The sequence below is a fragment of the Neoarius graeffei genome, chromosome 1 (assembly GCF_027579695.1).
Source record: "Neoarius graeffei isolate fNeoGra1 chromosome 1, fNeoGra1.pri, whole genome shotgun sequence".
NCBI classification, from domain to species: domain Eukaryota; kingdom Metazoa; phylum Chordata; class Actinopteri; order Siluriformes; family Ariidae; genus Neoarius; species Neoarius graeffei.
Window position 1 is genome coordinate 80,814,797 of NC_083569.1, and position 22,890 is coordinate 80,837,686.

Genomic DNA, 22,890 nt, shown 5'->3' on the forward strand with positions numbered 1-22,890 from the left:
GTTTTAACAGTCATCCAAATGACTGAATGTAAACATTGCTACAGTAACATACCAGCTACTGTTGTTGACATTAGCTAGCTTGCCGTCCAAAATGGCGGACACCGGGGCGTCACGTGACCCTATGACGTCAGGTGAAATACCTCAATAGGTGTGAATGTGAGTGTGAATGGTTGTCTATGTCTCTGTGTCAGCCCTGCGATGGCCTGGTGACTTGTCCAGGGTGTACCCCGCCTTTCGCCTGTGGTCAGCTGGGATAGGCTCCAGCTTTCCCGTGACCCTGTAGGACAGGATAAAGCGGCTAGAGATAATGGCTGGATGGATGTTGTCACATTTTATTAGTGCTTCTGTTTCAGAAAGGGTTTGAGGGTTGATTTCTTTTCACACAGACCTGGCAACCCTTTCCAACCCGCGATTTTGCATTTAGCTCTGTCCCAAAGTTAAAAACAAACTGTTTGAATATTAGTTTAATTAAATATAAAAATAATAACTTATTAATTATATTGGCGTGATCAGTTTGCCGTTATATTTCTTTTATTTCCAAGAAAATTAATCTAGTCTCGTGGTTTCTGTCGGAACTCTTAATTCAGACTAGTGTATGGTAGGAATTGTTTGTGAGTTGCACAGGAACTTCAATTGAACGTAGAAGATAAATCCAGGGAATTGTTGATAGAGTGATATTCTGTCTTATTTTCCTGCTTTTTGGTTCTACTTTTTTTGTGTTTATTCCTCGCGTGTGTTCAAGCAACACAAAAGCTACAATGCTGATTAAAGTGAAGGTAAGAAACCGGAAATATGTCGCCATTTCATTCACGCTGCCGGTTAGCTAGTGAAGTTAGCCGAGCACTTTAGCAGGCTGTAATGTTACTTCAGTTCATTTTAGATTCTGATTCTGTGGACATGGCAGCTTTTTAAACACGAATAGAGTAGATTTCTACAGAGTCTGTGCATTATGTAAATTAAAACGTGTAATTTAATCATATTTTTAGGTATATATAATCATAATTTTAGGTTATTCGAAAACTCGCGCTAAGCTTCATGTGAAGTAGCTAATGAGCCGCTTTTCTTCCCTCATCATCCAGACCCTGACTGGGAAAGAAATAGAAATCGACATTGAGCCAACAGACAAGGTGTGTTTCCTTCTGTTTACTAAATCATGCCTTTTTTTTTTTTTTAACATGGTGCCTTATTTTTTTTTTCTGTATTTGTATATTGAATTTTAAATATAGTGTCCAGGGCAGATTTGTGTCTTTTTGATATGATGATGATGATGGTGTGTGTGTGGTGTTTTGCAGGCTCTGATTTTGTTTGTCTCTGTTTAGGTGGAGAGAATAAAAGAAAGAGTGGAGGAGAAAGAGGGGATTCCACCCCAGCAACAGCGACTCATCTACAGTGGAAAACAGATGTAAGAGAAATCCAGACACCCCACATATTTATATGGGGAATAACTGTCTTAAAATTAGTGGCGAGGTTGATCATATCTGTGAGTGAGTGTTGCGTAGTGTAATGGATTTTGGGAATTCCTTTTAAACCAGGCTATTTACATCATGCCTCGGCCAAGATGTTGCATACAACAGTTCGCTACACCTCTCGGTCGGCCATTGCAGATGGAAGATCCTGCAAAGGTATTCCCGAGTCCCTTGCAATGGTGGCAGGGAACGTTAGCTTTCGTGACCTCGGAGCCGGCTTGGGCTCCATAGTATCAGTCGGGAGATCGCTTCATCCTTGGCACAGTAGCAGTGCCCGGCGAATTTCAGCCTCCTTTGCCTAATCCGAGTAGAAATTGGGGACAGGTCTCTGTAAATCTCCTGTAGCGTAGCATGCGTTGACCAGTGGATATTCTGAACTCGGCGTAGCAAGTTGGTATAGTTACTGTCCAGTCTCTGCCGCTGTTGTACTGTGAGGGTCCAGGTCTCGGCTCCATAGAGGAGAATGGACTCCACGGCAGGTTTAAAGAGGCGGATTTTCAGGTTATTTTCCAAATTTGAGCGCCATATCCTGTCAAGGGAGTTGCACGTCTTCCAGGCAAGTGCCTTACAAATCTTAAAATCCTTATGAGTCCATTTCGTAGGAGCCGGGGTACTTTAAAATCAACACGCTTTTATTTCCTTACCAGAGAGACACCTTTACATACTGTGACCTCTTAATGATGAGGTTCTTCATGTATCTCATATTCTTATTCCCCCCCCCCCATATTCATGAGTAATGAGTAAACTGGCCTAGTGGTTAGTGTGTCCGCCTCTCAACTGGGAGATCATAAGTTCTACTCCTAGTCGGGTCATACCAAAGACCATCATAAAAATGGTACTGTCTGCCATCTGGCGATGCACACCGTAATACAGATGTGAGTAGGGAATCAAACTCTCGTGGTTAACAGAGGACCAGCCCCCCCCCCCCCCCCCCCCCCACACACACACACACACGCACACACTGTAACCCTAGCTGTGTAATAGGCGAGAGGCCGAGGGCATGGAAACGGAGGTCGGCGCCACCCGATGTATCTTGATGGCACGAGAAGGACTTTTGATATTCATGAGTAAGGGGTGCTGTGGTTAGACATTTTCACAGGATGATAATCTGGTCTACAAATATGGTTTCAAGGTATTAATTGAAGGAACATTTTGTTCTGAAATCTGTGTATTTGTGTATACGTTTTCAAAAAAACAAGAGAAAGCAGAGCAAACATTCTGTAACTATTGATCTTTCTCCAGATGATCTTTCTGGGAATAAATTTTCTACAAAAGCTTACATTTGTCACAGTCATGTATTTATAAGTGAGGAAAACAGAGTGGTTGTGAGGATGGGAGCCATGCTAATCCGAAAAAAGTTATTCCATGAAATTGACTCGGCTATGCGCTGATGGCCAACAAGGCGAATAGCGCCAAGTTGGCTATTAAGCGGTGTATAATGAGATTCAGTGGAATAATGGTTTTATTCTATCCACTTTCACTGGATTTTGAGAAATGGAGCATTTTTATTTTTTGCAAATTTAATAAATAAAAACTCTATACAAAATGTCCGACAAAATAATTTCTGCTTAGAATGTAAACAAACCGGCGAAATGACGGTAGCAGTTTGTGCAATGCTAAAATAATTCTTGGAAAAATGAGACATGTTCTTTCCATCAAATACCATGTTTATGGTATTTGGAATATATAAATTCAATTAAAATATGGAATATCAAAATTCCATATTTTGTGCTTTTGTATTTTTTGGGTTTTGTTTTTGAGTCGTGTTTTTCGTCCTCGGTTGGTTCAGCAACACACACTGCCTTCTTATTTATTTATTTTTGGCAGTTGACAAACCAACTTAAAGGTGCATTACCGCCACTGATCGGGCTGGAGTGTGGAGCAGGAGATGGGGGGGGGGGGGAACTATATTCTTTTATTTGGCTATTTCTGTTTCTTTTAAATACTTGACAGTGATATCTCTGACTTGATGCGCTCAGCCATTTTGTTTTTCTCTACTCATGGTATATGAGCGGATATCCTAGTAGTAGAGTAGCCAATCAGAGTGTACGATTGCTCGTATTCAGTGAATGTGGATACAATAAATATATATTTAACTAACGCAGCAGTGTGCAGCACTTCTTTGCCAAAAAAAAATGAACAGTGATTTAGTTCTGGTCAGCAGTGCCATGCTTTTATGTCCAGTTGATAACCATCATGTACAATCAAGTTAAGAAAGTACTGCCACACCTAGAAGAGATGGCAATGCAACATCTTTACAACAGGAGCAGATTACACAACCAAAGGGTTTTGTCCGTGAAGTGTGTCCTCAATGGTGAGAAATGGACAAGGGGATGTTTATCATCATCATATCTTGTCACGATAGTGCTTTATCCAGGAGATGGCGGTGTTGGTGACTTCTCTTAGGTCCACATCAGAGCACTGAGGACCTAGTGGACAGTCCCGTAAGATGTGGTCCATCGTCTGTTCTTTGCCGCAGGGACATCTTGCATCTGTTGCAATACCCCACCGTGCCAAGTTCTTCTTCGTTTTACCCACTTTACTCCTTGCCCGGTTCAATGTCACCCAGTCCTTGCGACTGAGAGAGCTTCCTGTTGGCAACTGCTCTTGATGTTCGGGAAGTGCTGCGTTGAGATCGGCGGCGTCTAGGTCTTTCCATCTTTCAAGACGGAAATTTGATATCTGAGCAGGGTCGAGAGGTTCAACGGTGACGAAGCTCTTGTGCGAGGCAAGATGGCGAGGTACTTCCTGGTGCTGGTGAAGTGGGGCGCTCATCGTTGCCCTGCTTGAACCGCTCTGCACGAGACGGAGCTTCTCATCGTACATTGGGCGGTGCAATGCCTGACAGCCTATACAAGCTTGGCAGTGGGGTCGCACGCATGGTTCCTGTTATAGTGCGGCATGCACTATTCAGTGAGGGGTCTACTTTGTTGGCGTGTGCAGACCTAGCCCAAACAGGAGCGCAGTATTCAGCAACTGAATAGCACAGTGGTAAAGCTGTTGTTCGGATGGTGTTGGCGTCGGCTCCCCAGTTAGTTTCCCAGTTTGGCCAACAAGTTGTTTCTGCTGGAGATCTTCTTTAACTTAAGGATGTGTTCCTTGAATGACAGTGTCCTGTCCAAGGTCACTCCTAAGTAAATGGGGTGCTTGGTGTTCTTAAGCAGCTTGCCGTTCCATCTGATATCCAGGGTGGTCTTGGATTCCTTGTTATTCAGGTGGAAAGTGCAAACTTGAGTCTTTCCTGGGTTTGCATTCAAGGACCATTTTGTATAGTATTTGGTCAGTGCCTCAAGTGCTTCAATTAGCCTTTGTTGGATAGTCTTGAAACTATCAGATTGTGTCGCTAGACACAAATCGTCAGCATATAGAAATCTTCTGACATTGTTGAAGACTGGCTGATCGTTCGTGTAAATATTAAATAATATCGGGGATAGGACAGAGCCCTGTGGTAGGCCGTTCTTTTGGCTCCTCTAGCGGCTCTTCCTTCCATCCATTTCGACAAAGAATCTTCTGTTTGTCAACAAAGACTCTATGATTCGGACAGTTGGGATGTTGCTTACTGTCTTGGCTAACTTCATGAGCAATGACCTATGGTTCACCGTGTTGTAAGCTGCGGACAGGTCCACAAACACGGCGCCAGTGATCATCTTAGCCTCGGAGCCATCTTTGATGTACTGCGTGAGATTTAGAACCTGCCCGCAGCACAATTTACCTTGTCGAAACCCTGCTTGTTCGGGGATTAGTTGATCTTCAACCGAGGGTGATATTCGCTCCAATAACAATTTCTCGTATACTTTATAGAGTACACACGAGTGAGATTGGGCAATAACTCTTAGGATCTTCGGGCTCTTTCTCTGGTTTCAGAAGAGCAACAACCCTCGATTTTCGCTATATCTTGGGAATGGTGTAGGATGTCACACACGAGTTGAAGAAGCTTACAAGCCAGTTCCTGGTTCGTCCCCTGAAGTGCTGAACAGTCTCCAGAGGGATTCCATCAAGTCCTGCAGCTTTTCCTGGCTTTAGTTGTTTTATAGCTGCATTTACTTCTTCAATCGTGAATGGTAATCACGAAAAAATCAAATCCGATTTTTTCGCCCATATGTGACCTGTATCCGATCTTTTATTGACAATCTGAACGACACGGATCCGATTTTTTTCACATGCGACCCAGGCCGCTTGGATATGTGGTCCTAAATCCGATGCATATCCGTTATTTTCACATGCGACTGCAGTCTGACCGGACAGGTCGCATTCATGCGACCTACACGTCATCAACAAGAGACAAACGTCACTATTCTGCGTTGGCTAATCCCGCCTCTTTGGTGGAAAACAACATTTGTACAGTTTTCAGAATTTAAATAGACTTTTATAGAATTGATCAAAAATAGACTTTTATAGAATTGATCAAGCTAATGGTGGATTTGGTAGGGACCTGGATGTTTATCTGTTAGCCTGATTTTAAATAAAAGTTTCTATAACTGATTTATAACTTAAACCATCCTGTATTACAAGATTATAAGATTGTTCTGGAAATTTCCAGTAATTTGACACCTTCGGTCTCATTAGTCTGCTGCCCACATTAATCAGATTATTGTGCGAGTTCCGCCGCCGCCACAAAAACCACATCGCCAGGTCTCGCCTCATCTCCATCGCAAACTGCACTGGTGTTTCTGCACCTTGAGCCAGCGCTGAGAGAAGTTGCAGAATTCAGCTGGCTATAAACAATCTAAATAAATATTTATAAAAATGTAGAAAAAGTTTATTAATATGACGAAATAAATATCTCATCTCATCTCATTATCTCTAGCCGCTTTATCCTGTTCTACAGGGTCGCAGGCAAGCTGGAGCCTATCCCAGCTGACTACGGGCGAAAGGCGGGGTACACCCTGGACAAGTCGCCAGGTCATCACAGGGCTGACACATAGACACAGACAACCATTCACACTCACATTCACACCTACGGTCAATTTAGAGTCACCAGTTAACCTAACCTGCATGTCTTTGGACTGTGGGGGAAACCGGAGCACCCGGAGGAAACCCACGCGGACACGGGGAGAACATGCAAACTCCACACAGAAAGGCCCTCGCCGGCCCCGGGGCTCGAACCCAGGACCTTCTTGCTGTGAGGCGACAGCGCTAACCACTACACCACCGTGCCGCCCCGAAATAAATATATGCAAATTATTAAGCCTGAATTAAGAGTTTGGTAATACAGCGGCCGTATCCCAAATGACTGCCTACTGAAGCTCGAGTGCACTATATAGAGTTTAAAAATCCATTACTTCCTAGTAACATGTAGTGCACTTGTATAGAAATTAGAGAGACATTTAGGAGTCAGCCCTCGTTACCAGGCTACACATTTTCATTTCAGTTCAGAAACAAAAACACACACGAGACCTCACACTTTAACACTAACCAGATAATTAAACAAAAAAAAAAAAAAAGAAATCATTAAACATGAAGAGTGCGCTTTTTTTTTCTGTATTACGTAGATGTGCTTATTACGTGTCAATTTGTGCATGCGGGACACTTTTGGGTCGTTTTCCGTTCATATTGGAGATCGCATACAAGTCTCATATAATTGGTAATGTGAACGGCCTAACAAAAAAATCGGATTTCACAACAAATTGGATATGGGTCGTGATATACACCGAGATTAAGGTGACTTTCTCAGTTTCCACGCGAAGTATTTCGATCCCATTCAATGTGCAATCCTTGCTGTGGGAAATGATGGATGAATCCCGAGTGTAGATAGCACTTCCGTGAGTCTGGCTAGGGCGGTGGATTATCAAAGCCATTCCTGGGATGTTAGGGGGTGTGGCATTTTTTTTGTGGGTCTCTTGGAGGCACAAAAAATCCACGTCCATTTGCAACAGGAGGACTGATATTTGTCTTGGGACATTCCTTCTGCGTTGAAGGTGCAGACTTTAAAGGAAGCCATGGTTGGGGCCGAGGGTCTATCCTTTTACCACCCCTGAAGTTTTGCACTCTTCGTGTGTTGTAGCAATTGGTCTCTGGTGATGCTAGATTAACGAGGGACACCACGTGAAGGTTTGCTACTTGTCCCCTGGGGATGTTTATAATTTTTCGGGACAATCACAGCCAAATTGTCAAAGTTAATGGTAAGCTCGTTGTCTGATCATTCAGGGTGATTTCCCATGGAAATGTGACACCATAACAACCCATGTAACAAGTAATAGAGAATATAAAATCGTGTTCCAAGCTGGAGACATGGCACACAAGTTGTGTAGTTTCACTAGTTAAAGTCCCAGCCTCCCTAATCAGTACAACCCTGCCAGCCACCAAGTGTTAATAAAACCCACATTGTAGAACATGAACTGTTGTGCTTTACACATTAAAGACCCAGTTCATTTTTACATAATGCTGTGGAGCTCTTACTTGTATGTTAATAGTTTTGAAATGTTCAGACCTTTTGTGTCCCTTTGCTACACAGGACAGGCTGTGACACCCACAAAAAAAAAAAAGTGTCCTGTATTTCACACTTCAGCAGTTCTCGTAGTCCGGCATTTTTCTATGCTGTTCAGTGATGCAGGCTGTTCCTGCTGATCAGCCTCACCCTGCAACATAATTCTGCAAATCCAAACTTTTTAGTTAAATAAGTCAAGTCAGTTTATTTATATAGCACATTTAAAAACAGCAGTTGACCCAAAGTGCTTCACAGAAAAAGGCAGTAAAAAGACATTTAGAAATCAGGGCAAGACACAGGCTACAGCATAATAAGGACAAGGAATATAAGACAAGTTTAAAAAAAAAAAGATATCAAGAGTCAAGGATAAAAAAAAAATCAATAAATACACAAATTAAAATAAGTAAATAGAGATCAACAACAAATATGACTTGAATAAACAAACAAGATTAAGATAAGGACAGGATAAAAAAGGAAAACTGTGTCAGACTGAACTAAAAGCAAGGGTAAAAAGATAAGGTTTTCAAATTAGATTTAAAACTGGCAATGGTTGGGCAGAATTTGATGTGGGATGGGAGACTATTCCAAAGCTTTGGGGCAAAAACAGAAAAGGCCCAGTCACCTCTGCTTTTAAGGCATGAGTGGGGGACTGTGAGTTGCTGCTGGGAGGATGACCTTGGGGGAGAGTAGGGGGTTAAAAGCTCTGTTATATAAGATGGAGCAAGACCGTTGAGAGCTTTAAAAACAAAGTAAAATTTTAAAATTGATTCTATATTTTGAGGGCAGCACGGTGGTGTAGTGGTTAGCGCTGTCGCCTCACAGCAAGAAGGTCCGGGTTCGAGCCCCGTGGCCGGCGAGGGCCTTTCTGTGTGGAGTTTGCATGTTCTCCCCGTGTCCGCGTGGGTTTCCTCTGGGTGCTCCGGTTTCCACCACAGTCCAAAGACATGCAGGTTAGGTTAACTGGTGACTCTAAATTGACCGTAGGTGTGAATGGTTGTCTGTGTCTATTACCCTGTCCACACTAGGGATTTTGTACCGATACGAAACTACTTTCGTACCGCAACACCTGTCCACACTAGCAACTATACCGGTACTGTAGCGGTATAACTGTATCGGTACGAAACCCACAAATGTATGGGTTTCGTACCGGTACAGTATCGGTACTGTAGCGCTTCGCTGTAGTGTGGACAGGTGAAGCGGCTCTGTATCGATACAAATATAATGCGCATGCGCAAAGTCACACACCTCAATCAGTGTCTTCGCTGAATAAAATAGTGAAGAACGGAGATTCGTTTTCTTTGTTTCTTTCTCAACTGCCTCGCGCGTTTTATACAATTCGACTGAATAAATGACCACCAGAAATACAGACTGTACATTGACACAAGCACACACGTTGTTTCATCCGTACGGAAGCCGAGAGAGGCCCTTCATATAATCTTTTTTTTTTTTTTTTAAAGTAAAATCCTGGGACTTTTTTTACTTTTACCTTATCCCGAGATAACGACATAATTAATTCAGGATCTCCAGAAAACAACACAACTAATTCGAGATCTCGAGAAAACAAAACCGTTATTTCGAGATCTTGAGAAAAAAAACAATTATTCCGTGATCTCGAGAAAACAAAATTATTTCATGATCTCGAGTAAACAGCTGAGAAATGGTCCATTCAGGTGCGCCGAGAGACTTGTGATATGCTGACTTTGGGGCTATTTCTCATTCTGTATAGACGCAATTTTGGTCATTAGAATGTCTGGAATAATCGATCACCTAATAAGGCAATATTTTGATCAGGGGTTGACACAGGGAGAGATTGCATTAAGTCTTTTAATAAGGGATAATTTCAAAATTAGTCCGCGGCACCTCCGCAGAAGACTGGCCTGGCTTCGTCTCTACCGACGGAGATACAGTGATCCAGCTGAGATCATGAAATAATTTTGTTTTCTCGAGATCTCGAAATAACGGATGCCATATATTCTCGGAAGGAAGTTACTTGGTAACCATGGAAACATTTCGCGCACGCGCATTTCAACTACCGTGAAAGAAAACCGCAAACATTTCTTGCTAGTGTGGACAGATGCACTAAACTGTACCGGTATATTTTGTATCGATACAGTTATACCACTTTCATACCGGTATATATGTGAACACAGCATATATGTCAGCCATGTGATGACCTGGTGACTTGTCCAGGGTGTACCCCGCCTTTCGCCCGTAGTCAGCAGGGATAGGCTCCAGCTTGCCTGCGACCCTGTAGAACAGGATAAAGCGGCTACAGATAATAATAATAATAATAATGAGATTCCATATTTAATTGGTAGCCAGTGGAGATGAGCCAAGACAGGTGAGATGTTTTTTTTTTTTTTTTTTTTTTTTTTTTTAAGCACCAGTTAAAAGCCTAGCTGCTGAATTTTGGACCATTTGTAGCCTATTGATGTTAGACTGGGTTAAAACTGTATAAAGTGTTTCAATAGTCCAAACGGGATGAAATAAAAGCATGAATGAGAGTTTCAAGATCAGTAGAAGATAAAAGTGGCTTTAGTTTGGCTATGGTTCGGAGCTGATAAAAGCTTCCCTTCACCACACTGCTGACTTGAATGTTAAAACTCAGTGAACTGTCCATTGAAATGCTAATATTTCTCACTGTACTATGAACATTCGCAGGTAAGGGGCCAAGTGCAGTTGTCAGACTGGCTACAGAACAGGGGGATCCAATACCATTACTTCAGTTTTATTATCATTTCATTGAAGAAAATTAGTAGCCATCCAGATTTTAATATCATCCAGACAGTTGAACAGATTGGTTAGTGAGGTGTTGTCTGTTGTCACAGGCAGGTGTGTCATCTGCATAGCAATGGTATTGAATGTTGTGTTTTTGTAGAATTGAGCCAAGTGGTAGCATGTACAGTGAGTAGTAAATCTCTATATTGGGAGTTATTGAACAATTTTTATGTGACTGGTTAGCACTGTGTTTCCCCTAGAAAATGTTTGAAGGTGCGGTGGCAAGACCTGCACTCAGACGTCCCACCCCAGTACAAGGATAAAAACAGCCAACAGCACAGAAGGCTATACATAGATTAATCCATCGGTCATGACTTTAGCCCACAACATGCCAGCACATAACTGCGCAGAATAAAATGCTAAAACAGCCAAAAGTACACAACAAAAGCACCTCGGTAGTAGGCTAACTCAACTTAAACAACTTGCTTGTATCAGTACCAATGCAGTATAGAAACATTGAAAACAGAGGAAGCAGTGCACTCGGCGGTGCTAATGGAAGTAACCAACGACTTGCGCTTAACTTCCCAAAGGCCTGCCTGTGTCTGTCATTGGCCTGCACGAACTCCTTTGCAATGGCTGTCATGTCAGTTTGTTCCAGAATGTCATGGTGAATATGGCAGTTCATCAAGTCATTCAGTCTCCTGTGTCATTGTGGATCGGAGGTATGATTTCAGTCGACGAAGTGTGGAAAACGAACGCTCTGCTGATGCCGAGGGCATGAAGGCCAAAAGCCAGGGCACCGAGGCCATAAAATAAAACAATGATTTTAAGTTCATGTCTATAATGAATTTAATTTAAGGACTAATGACTCTTCTGAGGAAGATTGGAGTCCCGGTCAAAACTATCAAGCAGGTAAAGAAACATCTACAATATTATGTCTGAAGATAAGAAAATATTGAACACATCTAAACTTATCAATCCATCACTCACTTCAAAAATTGTAAAACTTATTAAACCTATATCCTCCCATAATTTTTGTTCAACTGACACCGAATGTGCAAGAGCATCTTCAGACTGTACTACTACACAGATTTTTGATTAATCAAAATTGAGCCTGGAGTCCATCAAAATGTTTGACTGTAAATGGAACATATACTCGCATGCAGGCTACTGATTAACCCATAAGAGCCCAGACCGATTTCTCAGTCAAGGGAAATTATTGAGGAAATAAAATGAACTAAATAGACGACAAAGAAAACATTTCTGACCTTTTATTTTTTAAAATAGCACTTTCATGTCGGGGCGGCACGGTGGTGTAGTGGTTAGCGCTGTCGCCTCACAGCAAGAAGGTCCGGGTTCGAGCCCCGGGGCCGGCGAGGGCCTTTCTGTGTGGAGTTTGCATGTTCTCCCCGTGTCCGCGTTGGTTTCCTCCGGGTGCTCCTGTTTCCCCCACAGTCCAAAGACATGCAGGTTAGGTTAACTGGTGACTCTAAATTGACCGTAGGTGTGAATGTGAGTGTGAATGGTTGTCTGTGTCTGTGTCAGCCCTGTGATGACCTGGCGACTTGTCCAGGGTGTACCCCGCCTTTCACCCGTAGTCAGCTGGGATAGGCTCCAGCTTGCCTGCGACCCTGTAGAACAGGATAAAGTGGCTACAGATGATATGAGACTTTCATGTCTCAAGATCTGAAATATTAAATTGCAAATTTGCAGAACACTGCAACACCACTGTTAACCCCAAAGTTCATTCTATGCAAACAGTTTGAGTAAATTCCACTTTTAAAGATTAGTTTATTGCATTACTTAAACAGTATGAGTATATGAAGAGTATATGAGACAGTCATTGGGTGTACTCATTTTTGTAATTTAAACAAACTTAAACTATCATGTTTTACCTCAGGCCACAGTGCTGCCCTGTTGTGATTGGCTCAAAACTCAAGACAAGTTGAGTTGACGGCTACAGAGGAAGTTGCGCCATTTTCTAATTTACACAGAGCAATTTAAGGTCTTTGCACTTTTGACAGCAAGCTAATTAGCATGTTACCGGCTACAGTCGGTACTCGGCACGTTAAAAGTGGGTCAACGTTGTAATGACATAACGTTACTGTACAAGCAATGCTTATTTAACAGTAACAAACTTAAGCCCTATATGTTGAAATTCCTCTCTTATTTGTTCGTTAATTTATCACACAGTCTTACCTCAGTCAACTTCTTCCCTCCTTCTGTGAAAATTCAACGTCTCAGATGCGGACACAAGTGGGCGGGAGATGCGTTTGATTAAGTCTCCTGCTTGGCTGGTGATAGATTGGTGTCATTATAGCGCGTCGGAGCGGTTCATGCCAGGCTCGAGTCCGCTCAACGTCAAAAAATATTGGTTTAGCCTATTTTTTAAATAATTTTCAAAAAGTTACCCGGGCCATGGCCCCCCTTCAGGAATTCCTGAAGGTGCGGCGGCAAAAATCAAGGTGCGGCGGCCCGCCGCAGCCAATTGTACATAGCGGAAACACTGGCACTGTTGCCTCACAGCAAGAAGGTTCTGGGTTCGAGCCTCGCGGCTGATGAGGACCTTTCTGTGTGGAGTTTGCATGTTCTCCCTGTGCCTGTGTGGGTTTCCTCTGGGTGCTCTTACACCCCCCCCCCCCAAGTCCAAAGACATGCAGGTTGGGTTAACTGGCTACTCTAAATTGTCCATAGGTGTAAGTGTATGAATGCACAGAAAGGAACTGGCCACCATACTGCTGCAATTCTGGCCAAGTCAACCAAACATGGTCCTGTTTATAACCCTGGTCCTCCTGTAACTTTGCACTGTCAGAGTGTTTTTGTTTACTGCAATTAGTCACTTTGCACCTTAGTTTATTTGCTATCTGTCTGTCTATCTCATTCAATACTGCCACTTTTGCACAGTTTTCTTATTTTCATTAATAACAGTCCTTGTTTTTAGCACTATAAATGCACATTCACCTGGGCAGAGAACATGTATATCTCTATCATTACATTTTTATCTGTATATTGTATTGTAGGCTTGTTCTTGGGATATATATTTTTTTAATTCTATTTTATGTTGTACAGTGTCTTTCTTTTTGCATGTCTGATAATTTCCCAGCTTGGGATCAAATAAAGTAAATCTATCCATCTATCTATGGTTCGCATCAAACCCGGATCAGGTTCGGCAGTGACGATGACTGGAAATCCAGCACAGCTCTCACTTGATCTCATTAAGATTGCTGTCTGGGTGTTTATTTATTTATTTATTTATTTTTAAATAAAAGTTAGAAATGCCTATTCTGTCTTTCATAACAGTCCGGTTATAAATATTCCTCTTCCTGTTTTCAGGAATGATGAGAAAACGGCAGCAGACTATAAAATCCAGGGTGGCTCTGTATTGCATCTGGTCCTTGCGCTAAGAGGAGGGCGAGTGCACCAACACCCCAACAACCTCCTGCAGACCTTATAAACACCAGACCTGCCTTCAGCACCACAGGTGACCTGGCAGCCTCAACACACACACGCCACTCTCCCCTAAACAATCATCTGACCCAAGCTCCACAGTGGCGACTCTGCTGGCTATTGTGTAACAAAGTCTCTGTGTTCTGTAGCAAACTACAGTATCTTCCTGTCTGCATCTCTCTTCCCCTAATTTATCCTTCTTAGAGAATTGTCATGCTTGGTTTAAGTTTACAGTGAATGATGCCCAAAAATCTTTGTTGAAGTGAAAATGCAATAGAATGTTTTGTCAATAAAACACTGTATTGACATTTTTGTCCCCTTGAGTTTGAGTCTGTCGCTTATTATAGATGTGCAGTTGATTTTATTTATATAATTTTTTATATATAGCAAGTACACTTTGAATGACTTCTCAATATTTTAAGTCTGTTGCACAAGTTTTCACCCTCTTTAACGTTCCACGTTTTCCAGAAATACGTCTTTGAAATTAATTTAATTGGGATATTTAATGACTACATAAAATAGCGCAAACCCTGAGGTGGAGCGGAAAAAAAATCAATATAATTTGCAACATTATTTATGGAAAAATGTATGAAGCTATGAAACCCTGAAATTAGTTCTAGTGTAACTAGTTGCCATCAAAATCACATAATTAGTTGAATTATAACATCCATCCATTATCTGTAGCCACTTATTCTGTGCAGGCAAGCTGGAGCCTATCCCAGCTGCCTATGGGCGAGACGCAGAGTACACCCTGGACAAGTTGCCAGATCATCACAGGGCTGACACATAGAGACAAACACTAATTCACACTCGCATTCACACCTATGATCAATTTAGAGCCACCAATTAGCCTAACCTGCATGTCTTTGAATTGTGGGGGAAACCGGAGCACCTGGAGGAAATTCACGCAGACACGGGAAGAACATGCAAACTCCACACAGAAAGGCCACTGGGCTCGAACCCAGAACCTGCTTACTGTGAGGTGACAGTGCTAAACACTACACCACCATGCTGTAATGAATTATGACATAATTTGTGCCATTAAAGTGTCTCATGATCTCTGTATAAATGCACCTTTTCCTGGAGGATCTGGAACATGTTTGGTTATAAAACAGAACCCAGACTTTGAACATCCTGTAGATGACTGGTAAATCTTTTATTTACAAATAGAAAGGATATGGTATGAGTGTGACTGCCTAGAGGAAGCCATCCACTACATGTCCGTGAATGGGTAAGGAGGGTATTATTGAGAAAGGGCTTAAAAGTTTTTTTTTTAAATCTTTCTCCAGTAAGATTTTTTTTTTTTTTGCTTTTACTTGTATAATAATTAGGTACTTGATGTCACCCTGGCACTAACAGTGACTAGTAGTGAAATAAAACACACAATCACTCAGTATGATCATGGTCCAAAGCTAAAGTGTACTAGCGCATCTCAAAAAATTAGAATATTGTGAAAAAGTTCAATATTTTCCATCAGTTATTTAAGAAAGTGAAAGTTATATATTATAGACTAATTACACATAAACTAAAATGTTTCAAGCATTTTTCTATTTTAATTTTAATCAGTATGGCATACAGTACAAAAACATAAAAAAACCCATCTCAAAATATTATTAGAATATTTCATTTCGAGTTTGAGTAAAACAGTATGAACACAGTGTATCTCTCGGTCTAGTTCAGTACACACAACCACAATCATGGGGAAGACTGCTGACTTGACTGTTGTCCAGAAGATGATCACTGATGCCCTCCACAAGGAGGGTAAGCCACAAAAGGTCATTGCTGAAAAGGGTGGCTGGAAAAGGTGCACAAGCAACAGGGATGGCTGCAGTCTTGAGAGGATTGTCAAGAAAAGTTGATTCAAGAACTTGGGAGAGCTTCACAAGGAGTGGACTGAGGCTGGTGTCAGTGTATCAAGACCCATCACGAACAGACATCTTCAAGAAAGGTGATACAACTTTCGCATTCCTAATATCAAGCTACTCCTGAGCCAGAGACAATGTCAGAAGTGTCTTATCTGGGCTAAGGAGAGAAAGAAATGGACTGCTGCTCAGTGGTCCAAAGTCCTCTTTTCAGATGAAAGTACATTTTGCATTTAATTTGGAAATCACGGTTCTAGAGTCTGGAGGAAGAGTGGAGAGGCACAGAATCCAAGGTGTTTGAAGCCCAGTGTGAAGTTTCCACAGTCTGTGATGATTTGGGGTGCCATGTCATCTGCTGGTGTTGGTCCACTGTATTTTATCAAGTCCAAAGTCAACACAGCCATCTACCAGGAGATTTTAGAGCACTTTATGCTTCCATCTGCTGATGAGCTTTTTGGAGATGCTGATTTCCTTTTCCAGCAGGACTTAGCACCTACCCACAGTGCCAAAACTACTACCAAATGGTTTGCTGACCATGATATTACTGTGTTTGATTGGCCAGCCAACTTGCCTGACCTGAACCCCAGAGAGAATCTATGGGGTATTGTCAAGAGGAAGATGAGAAACACCAGACCCAAAAATACAGATACGCTGAAGGCCACTATGAAAGCAACCTGGGCTTCAATAACACCTCAGCAGTGCCACAGACTGATCACCTCCATGCCACACCGCATTGATACAGTAATTCATGGTAAAGAAGCCCCAACCAAGTATTGAGTGTATAAATGAATATACTTTTCAGAAGTTGGACATTTCTGTATTGTAAATCCTTTTTTTGATTGATCTTAGGGAATATTCTAATAATTTGAGATACTGGATTTCTGATTTTCATGAGCTATAAGCCATAATCATCAAGATTAAAACAAAAAAGGCTTTAAATATTTCACTTTACATGTAATGAATATAGAATATATGAAAGTTTACCTTTTTGAATTAAATTATGAAAAAAAGGAACTTTTTCATGGTATTCTAATTTTTTGAGATGCACTAGTATAATGATTCATGAAGTTTATATAAACATTTAAGTGCTTAAACTCTGAGTCCCAGATACACATTAAACTGGTGAAAAGGCCACCAGTGATGCTTCAATTCACTTCTATTTTATTTCCAATCAACTTTATTTAACCAGGACTAAGGGATTCATTGAGATTAAAAATCTCTTTTCCAGTAGTGTCCTGGCCAAGACAATATCACACCAGTTTCAGACACAAACATAAAACATTACAAAAAATTATCAATTTTTGAAAGATCTATAACAGAAACTATAGCTGTATCCAGGTCATTTAAAATACCTTCAAAAGTGTTCAGTGAGACCAGCTCCTGAAGGTTTAAAGCTATACTGCCTTTCAGATTTTTCAAGTGTATGTCATAAAAATAATTTTCCCTGACACCCAATTATTTTTGTTTAGTGGACCAAAAGCTACTGAATTCGAATCACAGACTTACAATTTTTAAAATTGTTTTCCCTAATAGAACAATTAATTACTTTAGGGCCATGTGGCCCTAAATGCTCCGCTATTTTTTCCTGCTTCACCATGACCCAATTCAAGATACTACATCATACATCACATAGTGGGCTTTCCCCGTTCACGCAAGACATTGTGGGATACAAATTTGAAACAGGAGAGAAAAATGGAGGACGTAAGTGTGTGAATGAAGTGTGAAAGACCGACTACAGTAACGGAAAGTGAGAAGAACAGATGTTATGTTGCGAAGGAAAGGAAATGCAGGACCAAACTAATAAATATCGGCGCTCAGCGAGCACCTCAGTGTGATCAGCTGTTCGTTTAGCGACAGAATGATGTAACAGTGCACGGTCAAAGGTAAACCTGCGCATGTGCACACAGACTTCCTCTGTCTGCTTGACTGTGCGAAGTGAGCGATTTCATGCACATTATTTGCTCAGGAATCCCCTCAAATTAAATAACTTCCCAGCCACAAAATGACCTGATATTTTGTGAGATATTACAGACATAAACATATCACAATGACCACATTTCAGAGTGAACTAAATTTCACCGATTTTATGAAATCAAAAGGCTGTCTAGCTTTATAGTAGAGGGCCTGAGTTAGATATGTATGCACATAATTTAATAACTCAACTGTTATAGGCTAATTTGAACCCAAGGAACAACTTGGGATATGTGCCAAAATCATGAATAGGCAGAAAATTATCAATCCAAGATGGCTGCCGGTAGCCATATTGAAAATATAAATTTTTGAACCACTCACCACAGAAGTAAGTGCAGTACCTCATTTTATGGGTTTTTGGGTATGGGGAATCCATTAGTGACGTCATTTTCATGATTGAAGGAAAAGGGAACAAGCTATGGTCAAGGGCAAGGTAAAAAACAACAACAACAAAACACCAAAAATTGGCCAAAATTGCAGTTTCACAGAAAACACAAGAAAAACAGAATAACCCTACCTCAAACATGAAATCATGGAATTTGGAGACCTATGCACATAATTTAGGAGAGTATAAGAAAGCAAGCATTTGATTAATATAAAGAAATTGTATTTTCAATCATATTATTATGATCAATGGAATGTTAGTGAAAAATACAAAACTTATTACTTTAGTAGGCAGCAATATCTTGAGAGCCTAAATGTTTAACAGCCAACAATACAACTTTTAACATCACATTATTACTGTTTGTGTGTCACATAAACCAGGGTCAGGAACATGAAGAATAACACAATAATAATATTGTAAAACCAGTGGCCATCTTGGATTGGCCATTTTCAAGCTGTTCACCCTGGATAGCGATTTTGGCACACATCCCAAGTTATTCCTTGGGGTCAAATTAGCCTATAACAGTTGAGTTATTCTCTCCTAAATTATGTGCATACATGTCTAAGGTGGTGTTTACATTAGACCGTATCAGCGGATCATCAGATTAACGTTTTTAAAATGATTCGCGTGCACACAGCAACGCCAATACACGATTCGCGTGCACACAGCAACGCCAATACACGGATACGCTAATCACATGACTAATTAGATGGCACGTCACATGATCCCAGTGCATATCGGGCATGCGCAAGTCACTCACCACTTGCAAGTGGAAGGATGGCAAGCGAACACCTTCTCCAGCAGATAAACACACCTGGCTGTGATGTTCATGTTCTCACTGAGTTTAAGCGCCTGAAGGAGGTAAATAAGTTGAAATGTGTAAATAAACCTCAGTGCAGCTCAGCGCTTCCTCCTGCGCTCCAAATCACTCCGCCCTGAACAGCGAGTGCCCTCTGGAGGGTGCACACTCCGGCCCTGCGCAGCTCACAGAGCGCGCGAGTGAAGCGCACGAGCAGTGATTCGGGACTGAGCCGCTGTGTGTGTGATCCCAACGCCAGCGAATCAGGAAGGTGGATGTCACAGTGACGTTGTCCAATGACGACGTCAGCTAGAGCTCAGCACTGCGTTTCCTCGTTCCTCAATGTTTACACAGCACCGGATCAGATACGAACTGGGTTGAATACGTGGGCCCTGGCGGATTCAAGTTGTTCCACCTGTGGAGTCGTTTCCTGCCGTTTTAATGTGCACGGACAGTGCATCCGCGACGAAAACGAGACGGATACGGTCTAATGTAAACACCACCTAAGCCAGGTCCTAGACTATTAAGTGATTCTGCAACTGGTTCCAAGCAGAGGGAGCAGCGTATTTAAAGGCTCTTTTCCCCAGTTCAGTATGGACTTTGGGGACCATAAGAAGGAATAAGTCCTGGCAGCGAAGAGAATAATTTCCAGTACTTTTTTGTTGTACATACGTCTGTAGATAACAAGGAAGAAGTCCAAGAACTGCTTCATAAATAAAAATATGCCAATTCAGTCTCTGGGCAGACAGGCCCGACCAACCCACCCGCTCATTTTATTTGTATAAAAGCCACTGACCGACAGCAGCAGATATCGATTTAGCTCCCTAATTAGCAATCCAGAGGTAACAGTGGAAAGGAAAATGTCTCTGAGATAATATAAGGAAGAAATCTTGAAAGGAACTAGGCTCATCTGATTGTCATCAGATTGTATAATGTGATTATAACTCTGTAAGTGTAATGAATAATATACTATAAATCCAAACAGTGTTAAGGGTGTTGAAAGGATGTTTGGTGACCCTTACAAAAAAAGAAGTTTATTCAAGTGTGCTTCTAGTATACTTCTTTTAAACTAAAAATAAGAGCGTATGCTTTCAGTTTACTTTTTATTTACTTATCAGAGATATACTTAATAAAGTTATACATAAGTAGACTTGGCTTATACTGAAAAGTCTATAGAAAAGTTGAAGTATATTAAGTTTATACTTAAAGTTTTGATCAAGATATATTTAACAAAAGTGTAATAAAGTATTAAAATATTTGTGCCTTATGTTTAAGTGTACTTGCCCTGTAGTTGTGCTTATCCTTTTGATAGTAGCCTATAAAATACTTCTTTTTCACACATATTGGCTTCTTTGTGATATACAGCAGCATGTTTTAAATCCCATCTTTTAAACCTACATGGACCATAAGTTTGGGCTCAGCTCTGGGGTGGAATTGTTAGGGTTTTGCTGGGATTCAAACCTGGTTCGTTGGTGTGATAATCCAGCAAACCCCCACTAGGCCACCAGGGGGATGACTCAAATGCAGAGGCGTGAGGCGGAAGTAGAAAAAGAATCAAAAGGTTTATTTAAACTATATACACTATATACAGGGCAAAACAAAAGACAAAAAAAAAAAACCAAAGAGTATAATCCAAAAGAAAAGCAAAGTGCAAAAATTCAAAAGCTAAGAAGATCAAAAAACACAGTACAAAGGAAACTGGAGATAAACATAACAGCACAAAGACTCCGTGACAAGAGGACTGAACTCAGGGGTATAAATAGACAAACTAATTAAGGACACAGGTGAAGATAATTAGGCAATTAACACAAACACAAGACACAGGAACAGTGGCGGCCTCTAGAGGCCAAAATAAACACGACATGAAAAGGAAATAACAGCGGCCTCTAGAGGCCAAAACAGTCCTAGTCCTAACAGGACCCCCCCCTCTAGGAGCGTCTCCTGACGTTCCCAGGGCGATCCGGATGGGCCGAATGGAAGTCCCGACATAGTTCTTTATCAAGGACATCCCGAGCAGGAACCCAGCAGCGCTCCTCAGGACCATAGCCCTCCCAGTCCACCAGATATTGCAACCCGCCGCGGACCCGGCGGGAGTCAAGCAGGCGATTCACAGTGAACACAGTCTGCCCCTGGAAGATGCGGGGGGGTGGGGGGTTCCTAGGGGCAGGGGAATACGTAGACGTCAGTACGGGCCGTAACAGGGAAACATGGAAAGTGGGGTTGATCCTCAGAGTCCGGGGCAACTGGAGCCGGTAGGAGACAGGGTTCACCCTGCGCACCACCTTGAAGGGGCCAATGTAGCGAGGAGCAAGCTTGCGGTTCTCCACCCGCAGTGGAAGGTCCTTAGTGGACAGCCAAACACGCTGCCCAGGGCAGAAAGCGTGTGCAGGTCTTCTATGGCGGTTGGCCTGAGTCTGGTTGGTTCTGGAGGTCTGTATGAGGGTCTTCCTGACCTTGCTCCAGGTCTTGCGACACCGTCTCACATTGGTTGACCGAGGGCACCCCCGCGTCCTCCTCCTGGTCCGGGAACAGAGGTGGCTGGAACCCGAATTGGCACTGGAATGGCGACAGCTTGGTGGCCGATGACTGCAGGGTGTTGTGGGCGTACTCCGCCCATGGCAGCCAGGTGCTCCACGATGTCGGGTTATCCATAGCCAGGCCTCGCAGGGTGGTTTCCAGGTCCTGGTTGAGCCTCTCCGTCTGACCATTGGACTGTGGGTGAAACCCAGAGGAGAGGCTGGCAGTGGCTCCGATGACCTTGCAGAACCCGTGCCACACTCGGGAGGAGAACTGGGGCCCTCGGTCTGAGACGATGTCCTGTGGAAGACCAAAGACTCGGAAGACATGATTAAACAAAAGTTTCGCAGTTTCAAGAGCAGAGGGGAGTTTGCACAGTGGTATGAAGCGGCAGGCCTTGGAGAATCTGTCAACTAAGACCAAAATGACCGTGTTACCTTGTGAATCAGGGAGACCCGTGATAAAGTCGACTGCCACGTGGGACCAGGGACGCCGGGGAATGGTCAGAGGATGCAGGAGACCCTGGGGACGCTGTCGTGGGTTCTTGGTTCTGGTGCAAACCTCACAGGACAGGACAAATGACCTTACTTCCTTCTCCATGTTAGGCCACCAGAAGCGTCTTTTCAGGAAGTCCAGGGTCCTCCGAGCTCCCGGGTGGGCGGTGAGAGGGGAAGAGTGACCCCACTGGAGAACCTTGGCCCGGGCTTGATGTGGGACGTACAAGAGGCCTGGTGGCCCTGTCCCAGGACCGGGGTCCTGGCGTTGGGCTCGTCGGACAGCCTCCTCAATACCCCAGCGGACAGGGGCCACAATCCGGGACACAGGGATAATAGGCCCGACTTCACTCTCCCTGTTAGTGGCAGAGAACAGTCTGGACAGTGCGTCAGGTTTGGTGTTCTTGGAGCCGGGGCGGTATGAGAGGGTGAAGTCAAACCGACTGAAAAACAGGGCCCACCTAGCCTGTCGAGGGTTCAGTCTCTTGGCTTGCTGGAGGTACTCCAGGTTCTTGTGGTCAGTCCAAACCAGGAATGGATGTTGTGCTCCCTCCAGCCAGTGCCTCCACTCCTCAAGGGCCAGTTTGACCGCTAGCAGTTCTCGATCCCCCACATCGTACCGGGACTCAGCAGGACTCAGGCGGTGGGAGAAGTAAGCGCAGGGGTGCAGCTTTCCTTCCGAACGTTGAGAGAGCACCGCGCCGACACCACTGTCCGAGGCGTCCACCTCCACGATGAATGGTTGGGAGGTGTCCGGGAGAACCAGAATGGGTGCCGTGCAGAAGCGGTCCTTGAGGTCTTTGA

At 42.8% G+C, this 22,890-nt stretch overlaps 1 protein-coding gene across 1 annotated transcript; it reads left to right on the forward strand.

The window, feature by feature from the left end:
• The first annotated feature begins 599 nt into the window (after positions 1–599).
• nedd8 (NEDD8 ubiquitin like modifier) lies at positions 600–14,381 on the forward strand. The gene is made up of 4 exons (XM_060925105.1): positions 600–776; positions 1,080–1,127; positions 1,320–1,402; positions 13,945–14,381. The coding sequence occupies exons 1-4, from the start codon at positions 759–761 to the stop codon at positions 14,063–14,065; spliced, it is 270 nt and encodes an 89-aa protein (XP_060781088.1). The 5' UTR covers positions 600–758; the 3' UTR covers positions 14,066–14,381.
• The last annotated feature ends 8,509 nt before the right edge of the window (positions 14,382–22,890 follow it).